The sequence below is a fragment of the Dermacentor silvarum genome, chromosome 7 (assembly GCF_013339745.2).
Source record: "Dermacentor silvarum isolate Dsil-2018 chromosome 7, BIME_Dsil_1.4, whole genome shotgun sequence".
In the NCBI taxonomy this organism is placed as follows: domain Eukaryota; kingdom Metazoa; phylum Arthropoda; class Arachnida; order Ixodida; family Ixodidae; genus Dermacentor; species Dermacentor silvarum.
This window is the reverse complement of record NC_051160.1, coordinates 164,208,767-164,233,028: the sequence shown is the minus strand read 5'-3', so window position 1 is coordinate 164,233,028 and position 24,262 is coordinate 164,208,767. Positions and strand designations below refer to the sequence as shown.

Genomic DNA, 24,262 nt, shown 5'->3' with positions numbered 1-24,262 from the left:
AAAAAGCAAGAAATAATAATAATAAAAAGACCTCATAACTGAACAGAATATAACTGAAGTTGCTTTGGACTATAACCTCTAACATCTGCGCATTTATTTAGAGTCACGGGTAGATTGTAGGCTAGTGACTGGTCTTGATAACAAAATGTGCGGAAATGTGGAATGGCAATGTGGAAAGTGGGAAAGAAACTCTTATTTTCATGTGAATCAGCACTTAACGGGAACATTATAAATTTTTTTGCACTCCAGAAAAAAGAAAAAAAAAAACTGGAAAAAAAAATGGTTTCCAGTTCGGATTGACCACCTACTCTGCAACGTATCATCCATGCATCGTCTACACTTGTGCCTGAACCATGCTAACTCATTTGTAAATCCAAACGACCTTGCTGTCATTCTAGAAAGGGCAGCATTGTTAGTGCAGTTGTCAGTGCTGTACAGGCAGGGACATTAGTAAATACATTCGTGAGCATTTGAAATTGGCAACTATGAAATAGTTGTCTGGTGATGGAATACGTTGCAATCGCTAAAATGGAGGGCTTCCCGGTCACTTTTAATCATACTGGCATGTAAACTGAAGCAAATGCAACAGATATTATGCATTGGTTCTGACATATTGCTTCTGAGCTATGCTTCCACGATGCGATTCTATTTTGGGGGGGAGGGTTCAACTACTTGCAACACAGCATGCACATAATTGGGAGACATTGTGATTAGCGTGTGCTTGAAATAGCTCTTTCGCATAGTCAAACATAAGAGCATGTGCATCAGCCAGAAGTCTGGTACTGTTATCAAAAGACAAAATAGGCTTTACTGATGGCTCACGATTTTGTTCTTCCTGTGCCCTTCAGGAATTTTTTTATTTGTACCAAGGCCATCATATATTATGCCAAGGCTGTCATATATTATGTTTTTCTGAATAAACCTTCAGTTGATAGACAGTGCTCATCCTGTGTTCTTTCTCTTAGGGCTCATTCACACTGGTGACTTGCAAAAGTTCTGTGGCCAAGTTGGCCACAAATAGCTGCAAATGGTCACTTTGGTTGAAAAGCAATTTTTTTGGGTCGGTTGCTCGCTGCTCGATTTTTTGTATTGTACAACTGCACTTGCAAACCTACTGAACCAATCAGCGGCAAAGGAACAGGAGGACGTTTGTAAAATAAGCTGATGCTTATTTTACGTGGTGATGATGCGTGTAGACGTGAACAGCATCAATTGCACAAAATTTCACTGTGCTGCCCGTCGCGCTTGCTGGTGTGAACCTCGGTTGCCGTGACTCACTCCTTGGTCGCCAGTTGCAGTAGGTCGCACAATCTCTGTCAATCGCCGGTGCGAATGAGCCCTTAGTCTTCGTCCACCTAATGCAAGGGGATTTGTCTTCAATGAGGCAACAACTGCTTGTCATTTTCGTGAGAAAAACAAATCCCCTTGTCGAAATGTTGGCTCAAGAGACATCCCTCGTTCAAACACTGCAGTTGATCTCTTTAAGTTTTCGTCTTCCCGTTAATTCCACAGCGGTGTACCTTGCGTTCCCTGCTGTGCTGTGGCTGCCTCCAGGGCCGCCTGGCCACCCAGCTGCATGAGGTGGGCCCAGCCGAGGGCGCCCCGGTCACCAAACCGTGGGGCGCCGCTGTCCCAGAAGGGCTCGAGAAGGGCCAGGGCCTCGTTGAGGGGGGCCTCGCTCAGCTGTGGTGGACAGCGCAGGCTCAGCTCGGCCAGTGCCTGGAACGTGGCCACTGCCCGCTCCCACAGGCCAGCCTGGCAGAGAAACACTCCATACTGGCGCGACACCTCTGTGAACCAGGGAAACGTAATAGGCGCTCTTCTGAACCATCACACGAAATGCCATTCTGTGCAATCTAATTATAAGAACGCCATACAATATGACAAATGCTATCAGCCACCACAGTAAAACCTCATTGATGTGCTCCCGTTACATACGATTTTCCGACGCCAACGTTCGCAATCAGTAAGACAAAAAAAAAAAAGTCACAGGCCAGCGCAGCACACGCAGCACAGTTACAGCGTAAGCTGGTGGAGCGGCTCAAGAGTAGCTCCGATTTGGGCACCACGCACAACAGGGTCTTCGTGGCAGTCTGTTTGCCTCGTTTTGACGAAAACGATACAAACTGTCCGCCCGGCGTCGACAGCGAGCTGCGGCTTGTAATGCTCTTTGCACAGCAGTCTGCTGAGCCCGATCAAGCCTTACAACTGCAACTTACATGTCGGGCGCGCCACGTTTGCAGGCACCTTAACTAGATGGTGCCACCATACTCGCGGAGGCTCGGCAGCTCGGGAGCGCACTGATTGCGCGCCTCGTCTGAATCGCATATCGTCATCTGCGCCTCCGGACATTGCGTTTGCAAGCATCCTACCTAGATGGCACCACCATACTGGCAGAAGCTCGAGTCGTCTCCCCATGTGTTTGCCTTACAGGGTATTTATAGGGTATTTTCCGCGGCCTGATAGCAAGCGCTCGCGTGGTTCAGTGGTAGAGTATCCGGCTCCCACACAGCGGGCGCGGGTTCGATCCCGGCGGGAAGCGGTTACTTTTTCGCGTTTCCGGCAATAGCGGTTACACGGCGGACGCCAGCAGCGGCAGCATCATCGCGACCCGAAACGGCTATTGGAATGAGCCCATAACAGATTACGCTGTAATATGGCCCAATATGCTTCTTATTTACCCGTTCATACGTTCCCAGAGAACAGGATCTTTCGGCACCAACGTTAAGTACACTGCTGAACTGTGATTGTATCATGCAGGTTCTATCCACTAGATTCCATGAAAAGACGCAAGGACCGCTTGCAATCGAGAACAGTAGCCGCTCACCGTGGCAGCTTCACCGCCGGTCCACATTTAGTTTCCTATCCCGGCACCACAAACTCTCTTCCCAGGGCGTCACACGCTGCATTCACAGCTATCATTGACAACACCATAGCGATAAACATCTTCACCTAACTGTTTTACAGCACGTGGGGTGCAGTGCCATTGGAAGTGCACTGCACACTTTTAATAGGCGATAACCTAAATGCACCGCTGTTCCCTGCTGCAGGCAGCATTAAGTGGACTCTGTGTTTCACTCTGATAGCATCGTAAGCATTGTATTTCGGCGTCACCTATCTCATTTTGGTTTCCCGTTGCCACCTCAAAACAATGCGCAACAGGAAAACGACGCGAGTCTCAGGTTGCTCGGGCTCCACCAGCTCGACGCGCATTGGCATCTCATGCCGCAACATTTCATTCCGAGTCGGCACGTCAAAACATACCGCGAAAATGCCCTGCTCTATGAAGCTGCTGACGCAAGTGGAATTCGAGGAGCGCGAGCATAACCTTGTCAAAGTTGCAAAAACAACAGCGCGTGTCTTGGGCCGCTCGGGTCCCGCCAGCTCGGCGTTGGCGTCTCCTGCCACAACGCTTCGCATTACGTCGATGTCAACTACAGTTGAGTCAGCCAATTCTTTTAGTGACTTCACATCGCAAGTTTTCCTGGTTAGCATGTTTTCCTCGCGTTTATTTCTAAAACATATGAACTCAGAGAATCAATTTATTTATGTAAAATGCCTTACAGGGCTCAAAGGGCATTGAATAAGGAGGACTATAAGGAAGTGCAGAATATACAGGGTAAAAAGAAAAAGGGAAAGTATTGCACAGGGCTAGGACTAAAAAGAAAAAACAGACAAAAGTGCAAGGTACACAATACTATCGTCTGTACACAATACTATCGTCTAAGAAGTATAATAATGCAGCACAAATGTCAAATAAAGAACTACAGAAAGAAAGAGCAGCTCCTTACAACAGACATGACAATTATTGTAAACGAACAAAAAGCAAAAAATAACAAAATAGCAAAAAAAGCACAATATTGCCGCCAGCATACCGAGAACGAAAAGACGCCCGCCGCATCATAACGGGTACAGGTTCGCCCTGAATAAACCAGTTTTCTTAGAAGCTGTTGTTTGAACTGTTGCTTACAATATGATACAACACAAGACAAGGATTATTGAAATCATGATGTCGCTTGAAAGTATTCACACAGCTGGTCACGGAATGGTTGATGGTTGCAGAAGGATGCAATAACATTGGAAAGATCATTCTAAAGAATGATGGTATGTGGAAGGGCAGATGAATTGAAGGCTTGTGTTCTTCCATGTATGCGCTTGATGCTGTAGTGTGTCACGATCGACGACACGCCACACGTTCGTCCCGAACTTATCCTTTATTATCCACGCCGACCCAACGCACCGCACCACTCACGTTCCCCCATTCACCACACTGTCCCCCGCACACACTCACTCTCGCCGCTGTCTTCCCCGCACTCGCGCCACCTCTAATCCGCTCCGTCAACTACTGTTGATCCCGCACTTGGCCTCCGAGAACTGTGGCTCCTCATCGCACGTCTTGGGCTCGCTTGCCCTGGCCCTTGTGCGTCACAACTCTCCCCCCCCCTCGAATTGTGAAGCCGTGCTGGTAGGGAGAAGCAATGGCTCATGGTAGAGCATCAACTGATCCGCGTGGGCAGGAGTCTAGTAGGATCGCTCAAAACAAAGTCATTGTCGCCTAATCGTTTGAGTACACAATAAGGTCCACTTCGCCGCGGTGCCAATTTTGCCGAAACGCCCTTGGCCGCATCACTCAAGGTGAGAATCCAGGAGCACAAGGTCACCCTCTTTGATGGTCGTTGGCTGCCGATGACGGTCGTAACAGGATTTTTGCACCTTCCAAGCAACTGCCTGATGTGTCCGAGCATATTGGAGGGCCTCTCCAAGGCACCGCTGAAGTTCTGTAGCAAGTGCATGGTGTGCTGCTTTCGGAGGCTCCGTGTCTTCCTTATCACTTGCAGGTTCCCATGGGGTGCGCAACTCGCGGCCGTAACACAACAATGCTGGAGTATATCCGGTGACAACGCTCTCGGCAGTACGCATGGCAAGGCTGATCTCAGGTATATGCCGGTCCCAGTCTTTGTGGTTGGAGCAGTATGCCCGTAGACATTGCTTAATTGTGCCATTGTGACGCTCTACCATTTGGCCGGCCGGCCGGTAAGGCACCGTGTGGCGATCTTTGATGCCCCAGTGTTTCAAGAGGTTGCGCCATAGTGTGCTAACAAAGGGCTTGCCATTGTCGCTGGTGATGGCCACAGGTGTGCCATGGCGGCAGAAGACTTGCACCATGCACTCCAGTATTTTTGCACTTGTTGCTGCTCGTAGAGGGAAAAGCTCTGGGAACTTGGTAAATTTATCAATAACTACCAGCAAGTATTTGTGGCCCCGAGGTGTAGATGGCAAGGGCCCGATAATGTCGACACTGAGTTCTTCCATGGGTGATGTTGCCCACTGACTGCTCATGAGGCCCTCTGGTTTCTTGCGCCGAGCTTTTGTGCGCTGACAGACAGTACAGCATTGTACATACTTTGATATGTCAGCCCGCATGTCCAGCCAGACGAATCGTGCTGCAACACGCCTCAGAGTTTTGAAAAATCCAGCATGGCCCGCAGTGGGATGGTCATGGGCCATCTTCAACGCCAGCTGACGCAAGTGATTAGGTAGCCACGCTACCTTCTTGTTGCCTCTTTGCTGAACCAGTAGTCCGCTTGGCTGCAGTTCCGTTGTTTCTGCCAGATCGCGAAAAAGGCGATGATCAGGGTCTGAGCTTGGAAGCTGAGTCCCTTGGACCACTGCCTTCAGCTTTAAGAGGCGGTCATCACGAGCCTGTTCTTGTACAAGCTGTAGTGTGTCATTCAATAGCGAAGAGTCATTCTCCGAGGCAACAGCTACTTCATCAAATGTAATTTTGCCTTCAGGTTCTGGGGCAGCAATGGGGAACAGAGTCTCATGCAGGTTGTCATTTGGGCTGTCTTCACACTGGAGAGGGGCTCTACTCAAGGCATCAGCGGGTATGTTTGCCAGCCCTCGTCTGTGCTTGATTCAGCAGTTGAAGCCCTGCAGCCGACGAACCCAACGCTTGACCCTGGGTGAAGCTTGGTCGGTATTAAACATCCATGCCAGAGAGGAGTGATCACAGTGTATCTCAAACTCTGTAAATTCAAGATATGCCCTGAACTTGTCCACTGCCCAGACTACTGCCAGGCATTCCCACTCCTGGACAGTATAATGTCTCTCCGCTGTTGTAAGGACTCTGCTAATGAAGGATACAGGCCGCAGTCCCTCAGGGCCAGCCTGCAGTAGCACAGCTGCAATCCCAATGCCACTTGCATCTGTCTCTACCACAAAGGGTCGATTTAGATCTGGGAGGCTTGTAACAGCATCCTGAGCTAAGGCCTGCTTGAGTGCAGTGAAAGCCTGTTCTTGGCACTCCTGCCACTGCCATGGCTCGTTCTTCTTCAAAAGGTTGGTCAGTGGATGTGCCGTCAGTGAGAAGTGAGGGATGAAGCTTCTATAATAGCCGGCTAGTCCCAGGAAGGCCTGCAACTGCTTAACTGTGCTGGGTCTTGGGTAATACAGCACCGCACGCACCTTCTCCTCGTCTGGTCTGCACTGCCCAGGGGAGATGATGTGGTCTAAAAACTTAAGGGATTGGCAGCAGACCTGTATTTTATCTGGATTAATTGTAAGGCCAGCAGCCTCAATGCGTTGCAGCACTTCCCTTACATGCTCAACATGGTTTTCCAGTGTCTCCGAGTAGACAAGAACGTCGTCTAAAAACGCCATAGCGAAGTGGTGATTGATTCCCTGCAGCACCCGGTCCATCAGGGTTTGAAAAGTTGCTGGGCCGCCTGCCACCCCGAAGGGCATCCTTGTAAACTCAAAAGTACCTTGATGGCAAATGAAGGCAGTTTTGGCTATGTCAGCTTCGCAAACAGGAATTTGAAAAAACCCTTGAGAGAGATCAAAGCTTGAAAACCACATTGCTCGGCCCAATTGCGCTAGCAGCCAGTCTGTTCGAGGCATTGGGTAGGCAGGTACTCGGGTGCGTGCATTTAATGGCCGGTAATCTACAGCGAGCCGGTAGCCTCCAGATTTCTTTGCAACGAGCACTGGGGCGCTAGTCCAAGGGCTGGTGCTCCGTCTTATAAGGCCCTGTTCGAGGAGGTCATCCACACAGCCCTCGATGATCTTTTGTTTCTTCACGTTCACTGGACGTAGCTTGCATCTCACGGGCGCACTATCCCTTGTGTCAATGCGGTGCTGAGCCAGGGTGGTACATCCTGGAATTGTAGAACATATATGGCTAAAGTCATACAGAACTTCACTCATGCTTGGCTGTAGCTCCTTAGTGGTAGTCAGGTGCATGTTCTCTATGTCCGGAACCACCAGCACTTCCTCAAAGAGGTTGTGCAAGTGGTATGACTCTGCATTTTCTATTGCCAGTGCTGCTGCTGGGTCCCTTTCGCGCTTAGCAAATGGCACCATGCACTGTGGATCGGTTCCAATAGTCCATCCACCCAGCGATACATGTAGAGAGATGCCTGTTGCTGTCAAAAAATCTCTGCCCAGCACAATGTCCCGACACAAGTCTGGCACACACAGGAAGTGTTGACTGCGGCTGCTTGTGGCCCACTGTATTTTGCACTTGAGGGAAGTCGTTGATTGAGACCAACCTGTTGCCAGGCGGAGTGCTTGTTCCTGTGTCTTGGGTTTGGCGCCTGCCTCGACCGCTACCTTTGCCGCCGGTGCTCCAAGCAAGCTCACACTCGAGCCTATGTCCAGTAGGGCTTGGAACGTCGTCCTCCCAATCCGCACTTCCAGGAGAGGCTCCTTGTTGCCGGCCAAGGCCGCTGCTTGCAGCGCAGTCTCGTAGGTGCTTGCCGGTGTAGCACCTACCGTCTCCTGTTTCCCGCACACTGAGAGCGGATATGCCCAATCCCGTTGCATTGGTAGCAGCGGGGCGGGACGCCACGTCGACCTGTAGGGCACTCGCGAGCTATGTGGCCGACGCCTCCACAGCGATGGCAGGTAAATCCTCCGGGGTCAAGCGGTTGGTACCGTTGCGGCTGTGACGGCGCTGAGAAATGTGGCGTCCTTGTGGTGAATGCAGCCAACCCGCGCAATTGGTCTCGGTGGTAGGAGGGCTGCATCGCCGCGGGGTGCAACGGCCAGGGGGATGCCGCTGGCGGATACTGGAACGGCGCGGCAGCCGCTGTGATCAACCCTCCGGGTTGTGTTCCCGACAGGTCGGCCACATTTATAGTCGACTGGAAGGCCAAGTCCCTCGCGACTTGGTCAGTCGGTGGTGGTGGTGGCTTGTACTGCAGGCGCCTCCAGAAACGCTCCATGAGGCCGTCAGCGGCCTTCGCCAACTCCGCGAGACTGGAGAACTGCCTTCCTTCCACCAAATCCTGGAGCTGCGGGTGCATCTGCCGCAGCACGCGGTCAACTTTTTCTGACTCGGGAACTTCGCCGCCAATCCGGTCGTAGTAGGCCGCGATTGTATAAATAAATTCTTTTAAATTTTCTTGCGGATGTTGCGTCCGCAGCTCCAGCTCTTGCTTCAAGCGGCGCTTCGCGTCAATGGAGGAGAACTCCGCAATAAATGCGGCAGTGAACTCCTCCCACGATGCAAACGCGCTCACGAATCGCCACCACAACTTCGCACTTCCTTCCAGCGCAGCGGGCACAAAGTAGGTAAGCCTTTTGTCGGCGGCGACACCGCTGACCAAACAAAAGGTCTCCAGCCGGTCTAAAAATTCCTCGGGGGACTGCGGGTCATTGAATCCCTTATACTTTTGAGGCTGACCTCCCGTGGAGCGCGGAGCGCATTCGCTCGCCTGTTGAACCGCCGCCGCCGTGGTCGTGGTTCTCGGAGGTAAGGCCTCGGCCGCCATGAGTCTTTGTCGCACTGCTGCCGCAACTTGCTCACGTTCCATGGCCGATCCGTTCGTCTGTCCCAGCATATGCTGTACTAATTCTTCGGGAACATTCACTGCCTCCATGTCCACGTCGATCCCGGATGAGCCCCCACTTGTCACGATCGACGACACGCCACACGTTCGTCCCGAACTTATCCTTTATTATCCACTCCAACCCAACGCACCGCACCACTCACGTTCCCCCATTCACCACACTGTCCCCCACACACACTCACTCTCGCCGCTGTCTTCCCCGCACTCGCGCCACCTCTAATCTGCTCCGTCAACTACTGTTGATCCCGCACTTGGCCTCCGAGAACCGTGGCTCCTCATCGCGCGTCTTGGGCTCGCTTGCCCCGGCGCTTGTGCGTCACAAGTGATTACGTAAGCGGCACGAAATACGTGAGGGTGCTTCGAGAGGTAACAGAGTGGCCTGGTGCGTAACAATATTTACAAAATATTGAACTTTTAGAAACAATGCATAACGGCTACTGAAATTTTAAGCGCCATACCAGATCTTGTTTCATTTCTCCGACATGACACACGGGTTCAATGTCTCGAATTTACGGCAAACATGGCAGCAGTGAACAGCACGTTGTCACAGGTCGCCTCGATGTCATGCGACATTAAAGAGAGGCTTTCTTAGCGGTGTCCGGCAGGTTTTGATGATGCATTGGTCAAACTGTGGAAATCGGTTCGCTGTCGTCCCACTGTAGGTGACAGTATCAGCCTAGTGGGGGAGTGGACATGAAAGTTTCACATGTTTCGCTTCATATTGCCGATGTAGAGATATTGTCGACACGGTATGAAACTGTACCTTTGGTTGGCCACTCTCAAATTCAACAAAATGAATTTTATTTTTGTCATTGAAATTACCGTACTAGCTCGATCGTAACGCGACCGCAATTGTAATGCGAGAGGTGACTTTTCATTCCGTCCATCTAGAACACATAAAACCGCGAAAGTAACGCGAGGGGTGACTTTTTGTTGCGTCCCAGCAAAAAAAAAAAAAAAAAAGAAGGAGAAAACCGCTAAAATAACGCGAGACCACCGGATGCATGAAAAAGTCGCAGTTTCGCCCGAAAGGCAAAGCATCAATGGCGATAGCAAATTAGTACAGAGCTATACAGAGTAAGGACAGTAGTTTTATCGGCTGTATAAACTTGGACACATTCGCCTACTAACTGAATTAACAAGCCTGGTGTCAGCACGCACAAGCAAACATGAATAGATCCCACTCAATGACAGCGAACAACCGCTGTCAAAATGCTAGCGTGGGCAAGCACGCCAGCAGCAGCGAGCGAAGGTTCGTGTAGTCCATCGCTTGAACGGAAACTGAGCGGCGAAAGCACAGTGCGTACAAAGGTAAGAGCCGTGTGGAGATCGCTTTCCAGATAAGGTGCGCGCGACAGACCGCAGCCGCACAAAGTACAAGTGGTACAGTAGAAGCCGTAGTAGTGGCAGAGTAGAAGCTGCGCCCCCTCTCTCCCGCGCTGCCTTCCGGCTTTCCTCCTTTCGCGTGGGAGATTGAGTCGCCAGTTTCCCTTGTGCCCGGTCGCAAGATACTCATTTGGTGCCGCAGCTAAACGTCGCCTCCGCTCCCTCATTCCCATCCCCCTAGGCCTTTCGCACGATGGAATACTTTGCGTTTGCTCTCCGCTGTGCGTTCACTCAACATGAAAGTGCACGTCCCTCGCACGCTTTCACTCGCACATTTCACTCGTTGATTAGAACTGGGTGCATCATTGCATTTTTTAGACAACTTGAATTTCGGTATTCGATTGTAACGCGAGGGTCGACTTCAGGTAGCAAAAATCAGGAATAAAAAGTCGCGTTACAATCGAGTAAATACGGTAAGTTTTTACCGACTGCCTAACAATCTGGAAATGTTCACGGCCCCTTCTGTGGAAGGAAATCCTGTCGGTAACCTACTTGCATAAAACGAAGGAAAGTGCTGATTTTATCAATTTTGTTATATCGAGGCTTAACTGCTTATGAAATGGGTAAGACAGAAGTGCCTATATTGACACGGTATGAATGGAATGAGTAAGAGCTACTGTTTATTAAAAGAAATGCCACCTTGCCCAGTTAAAAACAAGGCTTTGCGAGGTACAACAGGAAAGTCTGATCTTCTACCAGGAGAAGGGAATGAAGCGTGCAGAGCCAACAGTTCCTGGAGGTGGAATGCCGCATGTGCGTTGAACATGCTTGGCAGCATGCACAGGAAGCTAGACACGAGGAGTGAATAACGCAATTTACTGCTGTATTGCACACAACACACACCTGCCACGTTGAGGTGACTGTAATCACTCACTCTCTTAAGTAGCCTTCGTCTATGGCATGCAATGTTCTGATAGCGCTGGCATGGTCTCACTGAGTACGTCCTCCTCTCTGTCACTTGAATGCGCTGATGTCGCGACAGCAGGAAGCACACCAGCATGATTATGGTCAGAGTGTCAAAGAGGTCGTCATCACACCTGATGTGACTCGTATTAAGAACAAAGGCCCAAAAATGTACAAAGCCTATGTGTCAGCAGACAAAGGAAAAAGCGCACAGAATCTTCGATCCGCACGTACAGCTTGAGAGTTATGCTGTCGCCTGAATGCCGCAGCAACTAACCACCAGTCTGTGTGGCTGCACTGCTGTACCTGCGTTCTGTTCCCTACAGCATGCCAGCAATAAAACACAGGTGCGCCAAAGTTTTCCTCAAGTGTGGCTGTGTCTTTAGGCTGCTGTTTACTTCTAGGCTTCCATCCTCCAACCACGACTCGACACGCAAACACTCCTAGAATGACAAGCAGTGGTCAAACAGAACATGTCTTACAAGGGGACTCTCATGCCTTTCAACTCCCTTGAACTTTTCGTAGTTTACGAATTTGGGTTCATTTTATGACCCAAATTATTCTACGAAAAATAAAGGTTTCGCTCAACGGACTCCGAGTCTTCCGTTGGAAGTCTTCGGATCACAAACGGGTGCAAATGGGGTACTTTAAGCAAGTTTCTAGAGACAAGTTCCTGAAGCAGGCATAGTTGACAACACTAAAGTCACTGAAAACGTTACTGCGATATAAAAGCAATGTGTTGCTTGTCAGTATTCGCTGTTCGAATTTTGTTGCTGCTCGTATGTCTAAGGGTGAATTATTGTCAATAATGAGCATATGTATCCTTCAAAACATGCGTGCTCAGGGTAAGCCTCAGAAAAAAATATGTGGTATTCCTCTCCCCTCAGTATTATGTTTGCAGGATTTCTGCAAATTTTAAATTTCACAGGTTGGCAGCTATGAACTTGTCATTGTCAGCCTCTTGAGACGGCATGTCTCGGACCTGATTCCCGTTGTCGAAACGTTCGCTCCAGAGACTGCTGTTGATTAACCGCTAATGATCATTTCAAGTGTCCACTTTCCTGCGAAATTTGTGTCGATACGCACCCACAATGTTCTCCTCCACCTCGAGGGGCTCCCTCCGTGTGGCCCTGCGCCCCTCGAGCATGTCGCGGAAGCAAGCCAGAGCCCGCATGTAGCCTCTGGTGGCTGCCGCCACCTCGAAGCCCGACAGCGTGGTCTCGGACTGAAGAAAGCGGGCGTGCTCCAGCCAGAGCCGAGAGTTTCCCGGGTGTACTCGGAGCAGCTCCTCCCAGGCTTTCACTGCACGAGCCTCCTCTCCGCATTCCAACAGCACCTGCACAACAGACAAATGCAATTTCAATTTTGACCACTCAATTGTTGCACTGTCCTGGGGTGGGACTGCCCAAAGTCATTTTGGAGCAATTTTTGGGGCAAGCAAAAGTGCATTTTGGAGCAGTTTGGAGCAGATAGAATTGCATTTTGGAGCAGATATAATGTCATTTTGAAGCAGTTTCCAGCAGGCCAATCTGTATTTTAGTGTAATAATGGAACAAGAAATATAGCAGCGCACTTCAAAACCATGATGAAACACAGAATAAACCAACACAAGCGCTGAACTGCAACTGTCTTCAGCAACGTCTTAAGCTCAATTTTGAAGCAGATTACTCTAATACTGAAACCGTCTAGCGCATGCAAATTTTGGTAATAGTGCCTGAAGATTTTTAATTAATGGTAGCAATTACAAGAAACATGCATTCTGCAATAATGAGTCCGAAATTTCAAAAAGTAGCACAAGGCATTTTTATAAATACATTTTTCTTTAATGTCTCGCTAGTGTGGGTTAAGTGCCTGGAAATGCACTTCACCAACAGACCGCATGGAGAAGCCAGACTTATGAACTATTGCGGTTTATTGAAAGCCATTTCAACATAACAGACCAGGGTGGTTTCAAAGCCCCTGATGCATAACTTTCTTGCGCGTTATCTGTTTTTCCACCTCTCGAAGCTTTGACAATGCAAGCTCCAGGCTGGAGTTGCCTTTTGTTAGAAGAGCATTGCCACTTTGAACTTTGAATGGATTCGGAGAACGAATCCATTTGCTGTTCGCAGCCACTGCCGAAGCCAAAGCCGTTCTGGCGCAGCGTGGTGCAATTTCGGTCAATTTTCTGTGTTTGGCACAGCTTGGCACTGGAACTCACGTTCGTATCAAAATGGCGCAATTGGCGCAGGAGTCCCATCCGTGAATGTCATCACATAATGACTCCGAGCTCCTAAATCAAAATCAAACACTTAAGGGCTACTTGGAAAAACATTTCTTTAAATATCTGTGACAGCTCAATGAAACGTTCACCATGCACAGAGTTTGAGCTCTTCTTTTCAAATCTGGTTTTAGTTTTTTGATAGCTCATTTCGTTAATTTTTTGCACACCATGCATTTGTAAAAAAAATGCATTTTTGTGCAAGCTTAGGTGATAACGGTGAGCACAGGAAAACACCAAAATATAGCTCATATTGCTCCCAATGAATTGTAGAATTCAATAAAGCAAAAAATTATAGTGTAACGTTTGTGTTTTAGTGTAGGAAAAAATTCCAATGCTGAGTTTCAGTTTTATCATTATCAACGAAGAAACTTCTGAAATTACCTGACGCATATGTTTGTGGAAAGCTCTGAAAGTTGTTTCTTTGAATTGAGGACATGTTAAAGCATAAGCATGCCAAATTTCATTATGATCGGACTACATAAAGTGCATGAATTTTAGTGCACAAACTCTGAAAATGCTACAAAATGAAGAACGAGAAAAACACGTTTGAAAGTTTTAAAAAAAGAAGTTGCGACACTAGACTTCGGCGGGAAAACAATTTTTTGCTTTTCGTATTTTCAGCAAGAATGCGTTGCATGGGTTTTGGGAGAAGAGGGTTAGGTCTACATCCCCGCGTAAGTTAAACAGCAGGCAATGCTGCGGAGTGAAATAAAGCATGTGCGAAATTTCGGTAAATTTGCACTTTCACAAGCCACCACGAGTGCTTTTTTGCATTTTTTTACTAATTTGTAGTTGATTCTCAGCTTTGATTTTTTAATACATAAAAGAGGAGGCTTGGAGGAATACAAAACACAACGAAATGCAAATTCGACTTTTTTAGGAAAAATCGCAGTTTTTCAACCCACATCTCCCTCTTAAAGGGACACAAAATAGAAACACTAAATCAGAGGCTGTGAACTAGTCAAGCTGTTTTGAAAAACAGCTTTTTGTCACAGTCCTTCTTTCTGTATCTTGACGAAATGAAAATAAACTTGATTTGATTGAGTTCAGACAAGTAAACTATTCCTTCAAAACTCTTTGTTTGTTAATCTTGCGATAATAAAGTAATTACAAAAAAGAAAAAAAATGAAAGTCATACTCTAATCTTTAAAGTTTAGCGCCGAAACCCAGTGCCGGTACGTCAGTGCGACGTTACGAATTTCAAAGTATTTCCTCATATTTGAGCCATTGCGGCACACTACAAGTTTGATACATTGAGTCTTCCGGCTCCCTTTAAAATACACTGTAGTCCATATTTACCACTAAAAAATTTGTAGGCCTGATTGGACATGAAAATCGCGACAAGCAGGTACGGAAGCTTCAGAGCACTGTTGCCACTTGTTTTGCATTCTTTTCTAGCTCATCAAGCCTTCTCTCATGGCAGGAGTGGCCTTCTTGACAAGGCATAACTTACTAATGATGGCCAGCTTGATATTTTCTTTATTGTTTGTTTAAGTAACAGAAAGTTTGGTTCTAATACAACATACGATTGTCTAACAAAAAAACGCTCTGCACACAAGTTTCTAATACGACTGAACGCCCCAAGAAGTCCTGCACAACTGCACCCCTTCAGGTACACAACATGCTCTCACTGTCTCAGGCTGCCATAAGAAGCAAAGCAGTTCATTCTTGATTTCATAATTTTGGCATGCTTGTTATTAGCCTGACAGCATTCCTGACAACAAAGTAGGGAGCGCAGAGATTTTAAGAACGGAAACACAAACAAGATAGATGATGGTTATTGTTTGAGGACAAGAAACTCCCCAAGAAGTCAAATATTTTTTAGGGTGTACTTACTACATTAAAACATTTACACCCTTCGGGGCATATTTTCACATGTCATAATCGTTATAGGTGGCATAATCGTCATCTGTCTGGCTTGCGTTTCCTTTCTTCAAAACTGTGCGCTCACTACTTTCCTGTCAAGAATGCTACGTCATGCAGATAACACACATGGCGTTCATGACCTGGAGGTGCGCAGCGTTAAAGAAAGGAAAGGCACACAAGATAGATGAGGATTATTGTTGTGTCACAAAAATATGCCCTAAAGGGTGCAACTGTTTTTAGAGTGTACTGCTACTACTGGTAAACAAATGCCTTCCATGTCAAGGAATGAAATGTGGGGATATTAAAGCCCTCGTGTTGTTCAGTCTTGCCCGTGTCCTTTTTTGTACTCTTCTAATTTTACTGTATATACCATGAACCAACCCACCCCGCAGGAACCCCTGTCAGGATATAAAAAGCACTCTTACAACCTGGAAGCCCATTTCAGTTTTTATGGCAAGCCCACAAATTTCAAATGATTACAATTTTGGCCTTGATTGGCACAACATTTTTGCTAATGCTTAGAGCGAAAGCTTGAGACAGGAACAGAAGGCAAGGTGTGTGCTTGCCTTCTGTCCCTGTCTCACATTTTTGCGCTAAACGCTGTGGGGAGCACACGCCGCCACCTTCTCTCCTCGGGCACTCGCCGTCGCTTGCGCACGTAGCGCACGCGGCGGGAACCGGGCGGACACGGGAGAGATGCACTTTGCCCTCTCCCAGTTCTCGCTCACCTCTCGAGACGCACGTACCCGCACGGGAAGAGGGAAAGTATCCGATGGGCGAGGAGGACATTCCCCTTGAGAAAGGTAAAAAGGTATAAAAGAGCACAACTGAGAGACCCCCGGGGCTCTCTGACCTCAGAGGACCTCGCTACTCCTACCTGACCCAACGGGTATACCCGCTACAACCCGTGAGTGACTTCGTTTGCGTGACTACCACACGCGACGAGGCAAGCCTATTTTATTACTTATTAGCGGACTTCCCTCTGCAAGTGTGTTTTATTGCCCGCAGCAATAAACGTTGTTGAGTTGACTCGCTTGTTGCCTTATTCACCCGAACCCTACGTAGCTGCGATAGCACGCGCTACGGGTTGGGGAAGAGCCCCACAACGCTAGCAAGAACTTCACTGTGTTCACTCAGCTCAATGTGTAGCCAGAAGGGGAAAGCATGATATGACGTGGAGCACTGACATACGAATTTCGTGACGATGCTGATGTGTAGTCAATGAGCTTCTCTATCTATCAACTGCAGAAACAACTGAAGAAAAGACCTATACGCTGTGCGATACGTCCTTATTCCCCATGCCGGCACTGCCCTTTTCAAAGGTAAAGTCATGCAGAATGAAATGCCAGTGTACATCACGTTCCAAACAGGCACCATGCGCCTAATGGGACACATCACAGAAGGAAACATGTCAGCAAGACTAAATCTGGAGTCGCTGGTTAACCAAACCAGATAACACCCTCAACACTGCAAGGCAATCTGAAAAATGTGTATTCTCATACCCAGGAACGAGTGCTCAAGCATACTTAAATGCATCTGACAACGAATGGCTTATTGTCAACAAGGGATCTATGCACATCCCAAAACGTCAAGTTTAACTTTTTGACATTGGTCAGTGACCTGTTGCATTATTGATTTCACTTATGTGCATTGAAGTAAAACTGCATCATGCCTGCTTGGCTGGCATTCCCACTGAGCGGATGAGCAATGACAATTGCTTGCAAGTTACACCCATGCAGAGGACAGCAAGAACGTTTCACTTACACATAAGGTTCAAGCATTTCCCATTCAATTTCACAGCATTAAAAGCCAAGTGTAGCAAAATCTTGGACCACATAAAAAGCCTAGTTTCAGATATATATATTGTGAGACGTCGACCGATGCGATGCCTTTATTTCCGAGCAGTCGCCCGAGTCAGAGACGAAGCACCGCACGAGACAAAAGATGATGATGAGTCGTATATGCATATGACAACGACGATATGCACAAATAGCGCTCACACAAGATGATGAGTCGTTTGTACAGATGACGACGACGATATGCGCAAAATGCGCTCACAATATATAGAGAGAGAGAGCAGACCCCATTAAACATTCTATGTTTGAAAGAGGAATGCATGCATCATGAAAAGCTCACAAGAACATGTTCTTACAGCGAAAAAACAGAAAACGCTTCCACTATGTGGTGTATCTAACCTGTATCTTCTGTAAGTGTAGAGGTACTGAGCCCTTAGTCTTGAGAAGGCCCTGCTCCAGAACCTGCAGCTTCTTCTCACGAATTGCCTTTGCTCGGCTGCAAGGAAGGTGCCACTGCAGCTTAGGCAAGGAAGATGCAAATAAGGGCAAGGCACAGGATGCAAATTTCAAGCTACAACAGTACGCTGAACAGGCACTGACACCAGCTACGACATCTATGGGCTTTGGATCAACGACTTGTCCTGTTGTGACGTTGACTAGCTGCTGGGTGGATGGATGCGTCCCCTTCGAAACGGGGCGGTGGGTTACGCCACCGAGCTCTTGTCCTTATTTTGCCTAACGTCTCATCTTATTCTTTATTTATTTTTTAACCTAGTGCACTGCTTCTGGTGTATTTCTAAACTCAAAGTTGCACTATGTGTCTCAAGTGGGGCTCCATCCAAGCCACCCAATGGACTACAACTGGTGAATTTGCGGTCTGCACCACAGATCCCTGCTAGACTTTACTGAAGTCAATTATCTGTATTTCATGCTGCAGGGCAAGCTCTTAAACTAGAAAAAAGAAAGGCAGCGACATAAAAATCTTACTTTTAAGTTCTTCCAAGAGTTACAACACGTAATATATCATTGCTAGTCACAAAGAACAATGCACAATTTTTGAAAATATACAATTTATTTTTGTTTTTTGCACCCTTTCATACTGAGCAGCTTTGTTTTCTCATTAACTTCTTTGTTGTCACCAGCCAAATTAAATCCACCGGAGAAGTGAAATGCCTTCCCAATGCCTTTAAAATACCATATATACTCAAGTAATGAACACACTCGCATAATAATCGCATCCCCAATTTTTCTCATGTGCAGTCCCATGATCAAACGGCTGTGCTGCAGTTTTTCGGAGAGACTTGAATCTTTTACTCTCGCACATGTGTTTAACAAGCGTACTAAATGTTTAACGCATGCTTGCTGCCAAGGCCAGCGCAAAGCCCCTCGCAGACTCAAGAGAGAAAAAAATGCAACTGGTTCCCTGCAACAGTAACCTTTATGCAGTTTACGGACTTTACTCTGATGCACCGTACTTTCCGGTGTATAAGATGCGTTTTTTTTCTGAATTTTTCGTCAGTGCGTATTATAGAATGGTGCAACTTGTGTACGTTCTTTTTTCGGAATAGCTGCCTTCAAATTCGGATTCGATGTTATTGCCACGCGAAGCGCGCTGGTTGACTTAATTGCTATGGGTTTTGTGCACGCTATTGAGGTGGCGGGTACCTTCTTCTCGTGATCAACCCAGCGCCATGCGAGTAGGACGAAGCAGCAACGCAAGCGGCGGCAGGCCGACCGCCAGTCGGCTGACCCCGAATTCGTCGCATCTGCAGATTGCTGTCAAAATACGGTGTGCGCCGCTGCGCAAACTACGCTGTTGCAAGCAGAGTACAAGCCGCCCCCCCCCCCCCCCTTCCTTCCGCGCTGCCTTCCCGCTTTCCAACTTGTGCACGATTCGGCTCACCGTCGGACGCTTTCACTTGCACATACAGCATACGGCGCGTGGGGACGATGTTATCGCCCTTGGACTTCATACGGAACATCGCAGCAACCATGACAGCAGAAATGTGCCTGGAGTGGAAATATATGGCACCCATATGCTTGCGCGCGACCCGCGTTTACGGAGTGAAACGTCACTGTAATTTTTTTAATTGCTTACCGAGCGAACAGGTGCGTCTTATACACCGGTGCAACTTATATACATTTTTTTTTCAGAAAAACTGCCGTTTTGAGGGTTCTTATACAAAGGTGCGAGTTATACACCGAAAAGTACGGTAATAGGAAAGTGTGTGCTCGCTATGTGCGACCGGGCGTGGCGCATGGGAGAGTCTAAGTGAAGAGTCCAAGCGGATCTTAAGGACCTTCATACCCAGACAACGGCAGGTACTTTGGATCGTAACAACGGAAATCTTAATCCAATCTAGTCCCGCACTTTACGTCATGTACGCAACTGCATATACCCTTGTTCCCTTCCTGTTTTGCCCTTCATTGTGAACAAGGCTACTGTGTGGGGGCCGAAACGTCACTTAAGAAAAGAAAAACTTTCTCCTTGGTCGGCATCTGTTTCCTGTTTTCGCCATGATTCTTCCCGACCAGACGAGATTTCGGCAGACCCTTGACTTCAAGACATGAGTAATTGGAGTTAGCTTAAAGAGGCCTTCGTGCTGCAGTTGACATGAACAAGCCGACAATGTGGAATAGCCTTGATAATAACCAAACTCTACTAAAAGCATCTGCATACATTCCTAAAAAAATTTACGCAACTACTCATTGACAGTACACAACCTCACTTTTCTTCCCCCTGAAGGTTGTGTTGCATATTGTTAGGTGTCATTAAAAAATTGTTACACAATTATTATCTTGCCTGCAAAATTTTCTCTGGTAATATGGTTTTTTTTTAGTTTTTTTTTTTTTTTTTAATGTGAGGAGAGAGTGGCGACGTAAGCGGACCGAGAGCTCCAGGTGAGACGAGGTGAGGCGTAGTTCTTGGAGGCTGCGCGTGCGCTTGACTGTAGTTGTCGGGGAAAAGACCATGTGGCGCGAGAGAGGAAGGAAGACGCGGGTGGCGCAAAGCGTGGTGAGCACAGATGAAGGGCCTGTGATGGTTCGTAATCCTTATTTTAGCTGCTTTCTTTTTTTCTTAACTGGTAGGGACCCTTTAACAATTTGTTGGGTCCCAAAAGCATTTACAATGTAACTGTACAACTTGCCTACGTTAAATACGCTTTCAAACAACACTGATGGTGATGATGATGACTGCCAGCCTAGGTACTGACCCAAGCGTGCGGCACACCCCAGAGGCCTCCTCCATGGCCGCCACGTACTCGTCCTGGAAGGTCGCCAAGTCCAGCCAGGCGCGCTCATCCTCCGGTGCTTCACGCAGTCGATCGGTCAGCGAACGGTGCTTGTCTGCTGCCTCCGGACACAGAAGGGGCAGCAATTCGGTCGTCGGCTGCTGCTCTTCGCTGCCCCGTGCCCCGAGCCCTGTGTGGGAGGCAGAATCTTTACCGTGCTAATAGTTGGCCCCACTGTCGGTGGCTTGTTTTGACTGTGGCTTGGCCTATAACAGAGCCACAGCAGCACGAATAAAGATTTTGCAGAATTAAAACCTCCATGACAAATCCATCCTCGTGTAATACATTTTGCATGACATATTGTTCACATATAAAAAGCTATCAAAAGAAAAAAAAAATCTGACAAATATGACACTGATGCAGGGTGAACACGGACCTTCTTGTACTTCCTTCAACTTTAGCAACATGCCAGGGGTACTTTTTTACATTCAACAGGGGTGGAAAGCAATTGGTGCAATTTTTGGACCAGGAAAATTATGGTTTTGGATATTTGAATTTGGGGCAGGTCAACAGAGGAAAACAGGTCAATTTTGGAGCTGGAAATTTTAGATTTGGAGCAGCTTATTAGGAACAGAACATTTAATTACTGAAGTAAATGACCACAATGTTTACTCTAGCCATTTTTTTTCACCTTATTTACTACCGTCACAGATCCAACTTCACAAAGGCAGAAGGCTGAAGTGTACCACTTTCCAGTGGTTTACCTGACACAGAAGTCCCGATCATTCTAGCTCACATAGTTCAAGCTAACTGATAACTCAAACAGCACTTTGGGTCCCCTCATGGCACCAGGCATTTAAATTGACAAATACTCTGAGTATTCGAACACATAAATGCATGAGACGGTTATTTGAAGCAAAATTCCCCCTTCCGCCTACTGCTTATCGATGAAGTATGGTGCCTGAACACAAACTTAAATCAGAGTCAAACGCCTTCTACGACGCACACCAAGTGCTTTTTCACTCTCTTTTTCTCTCCGCCTGTGTAATTCTCAGGCTCTCCGATGAAGCTCTCCCATATGCTAACAAGATTTCTGCATACTGCATATCGAAAGAGGCCACGTGACGCCAGCTACGCCAATATGACAGCGTACCTTCTGCTCCATTTGCGTTTAGCTAGATGGTTGCTTTGCATGCTGCAGGCATTCTTCCAATAATTCAAACCATCATTTCGCTTTGTGAACTAACACGTTTTCGGCCATTAGCAATAATTTTGTGAATTCACAAGGATGGTGTTCCCCCACGAATGTGGTTTGGCACTCACTTCGTGAATTACCAATCGTGCTTGCCGTTGTACTGAATCCCCTTATCGGCATTGCCAACGCATGCATTACTAACCGCGGCCAACACAGTCATTTGTAGTACATTATCAGCCCAATCAGTTTCCAGTGAGAGTTATTTCATGTATTATCAGTCTTGATCGGCACAACCGTGTTTATACAATTCCTTCGTTTGTGTTTGCGTTTCTATGTTCCAGCCAGTAGCCAAAATATTTGTGACAAGAAATCTACTAGCTAAGGCGTTTTCTAACTCCAGGTGACTGAGCCAGCAGAGTGCTCGCAGGATAAGTGTGAAGATGTACAACCCATAAGCTGCCTACAAAACACGAGCACAGGTTAGTAGGCGTGCTAATACGGTCGCGCATTATCGCTCGTGAGTGAAGCAGAATGTATGGCTGGAGTAGCGCCCTACTCGACGACTACGATATCCCGAAGACAAGGTAAATAAAGCCCAAGTTATTTATTTAAATAGCTGCCATTTCTCTATAAAATTGGCCTAAACACGAACCTTTGGAGGTCACACTCAATGTTTTAGAGAAGCCCGGCCGTAATTTAAGGAATTCTTACAGTTTTGACACAGCTTGGCCCAGAAAGTGGCAAATGTAGCACTGCAGTACAATTGGTGCAGCTGTACCACCCCCGATTCAATATATAACTGCACATCTTAGGGCAACCATTATGTTTTAATAGGTTTTTTTACATATTAAAAAATATGTGCATATTCAATGCAATGTTGGCATCTAAATGGCGTGAATCCTGTTCGAATTAGCAAGGTAGCAGCAGTAGCGGATGACACGAGCACAGGCTGTAGCTGCTAGCTGTCTGCATCCCGAGGACAAAGGCTGTGCTTGTCGAAAGAACAACGTCGGTGAGAGGTGCATGCGCAGAGAAACACGGCACATGTCTGAATGCATTCAAGGCACCCTCGTGTCACCATGGCACAACCATTCTGGGGGATTGGCCAAGAATAGGCACAAACCCAGTGGCCCATATACAGTGGTACATATTTAGTGGCCAAAGCTGTCTACTCAGCACGACAGCAGCCGGCAGGATCCACGAAGATATATACCCATCCACAATGATTGTAAAAGTTATGCAAAAGCATTCACATGACACACAATACTTTTCAATGATGTTCAATTTCCAAACATCGGTGGAGTCTTCTTCCTCATCTTCCAGTTCACTCTTCACTTTGTAGGTTCTAGTTCTTTTGTCTGGTGCCAGCATACCCTGGCTGACTCAGTTTTGGCAGCATAGAGACAACATTCTGCCGCACCACACAGTCACTTTCCGTCTTATGCCTCTTCTGTTGAATGACTAACCAATAGCTGCTGTGACCCTTTGTGTGTGGCTTGTATGGAGCCCCTTGTGACGAATGTCACAGCAAAGTTAACTACCAATACATCTAGCCTCGCACCCAGCATTTCATCATGCCAACCGATGTCAATGATCAGACTACGCGAATGTCCCACCGTCCCATATATTCTTCGCCTTGCCAATTGTTAGTGTGGCACCAAGGACAGTAACTTGCTGGCCATGCTGCAAACCCAGGTTTGGTTCCTAAATTTTCTTCATTTCTTTCTGCCATCATCGTTTCGAGGCCAGATACCCGACCAGACAGGCCAAAGTAGGTGGGGATAGGCAAAGAATGCCCTCGCTAATGTAATGCAAAGAATACCATGCTTAATGTAGTTCTTGCACGTACTGGTCAACGGGCACATTTTCAACATGTCCTGGCGTTCCTAGAAATGCACCAATTGAAAGCCCTCCACTTTCTGGCATTCCCTTTGAAACGGGGCAGTGACAAATACATAGTCGCCTAGCCTGCTTGAGTTAATCAGGTATGCTATACATGCATTTCATTCCACCATTTTTGTATACATCTCCTTTCTTTCTCGTCCTCCAAACTTATCTATCTACCTTGTACTGCTACCTGTGCCATGTAATAGCATCCAACAAAACTGCAGCGCCACCTTTTCCATTAGGTAATTGCGAGATTGTGAGAGATGCTGTGGCCTAAAACCAGCAACACAGCACGCACACCAAACAGATCCCTTCATTCCAAACCGATCTCCTGGCCCTATGGTAGGTATTATAATATGCACTAATACTGGCCACACGAGTGAATGTGTGTGTGTGCACACAGTCGAATCCGCTTATAAGAATACCGGTTTTAACAATATATCGATTATAACAATGAGAAGCTGCTGCCCTTCAACTTTTGTATGTTTTTCTATGGTCAAATAACCCGCTTACTACAATGCCCCCCGTGGCGCAATATCTGTTATAATGACAAAGTCTGGTTACTGGGTGTCCGTGCCGAAAGCGAATACAGTTAAAATGGATATAACGAAATTGACAAATTCCCGAAAAACTTCGTTATAAAAAGGATTTTGTTATATGCAGGTTCGGCACGAAAAATTCCAAAAAGAAACATTACCGTATTTACTCGATTCTAATGCGCCCTAATTGTCCCGCACCGTTTTCGTTTTTCGTTCGAAGCACATCCCTTGGAATGTCACACAGGCACCGGATGAGTGGACGGTGTCGTTCGCACAAGCGCGAGGCATCGGAACGAAGAGCGGAGCGTCACGATGGCGTCGTCCTTAGCATCGTATAGT

At 47.3% G+C, this 24,262-nt stretch overlaps 1 protein-coding gene across 1 annotated transcript in view; it reads right to left on the bottom strand.

The window, feature by feature from the left end:
• Positions 1–21,088, bottom strand: part of LOC119459320 (nuclear exosome regulator NRDE2) — an 85,380-nt gene extending 64,292 nt beyond the window's left edge. Inside the window, exons 1-5 of the mRNA XM_049671660.1 lie at positions 21,067–21,088; positions 20,285–20,492; positions 17,469–17,565; positions 12,231–12,480; positions 1,521–1,790 (exon numbers count right to left, since the gene is read on the bottom strand). Coding sequence (XP_049527617.1) covers positions 1,521–1,790; positions 12,231–12,480; positions 17,469–17,565; positions 20,285–20,492; positions 21,067–21,088 — 847 coding nt within the window. The remainder of the gene's footprint in view (positions 1–1,520; positions 1,791–12,230; positions 12,481–17,468; positions 17,566–20,284; positions 20,493–21,066) is intronic.
• Between the last annotated feature and the right edge of the window lie 3,174 nt (positions 21,089–24,262).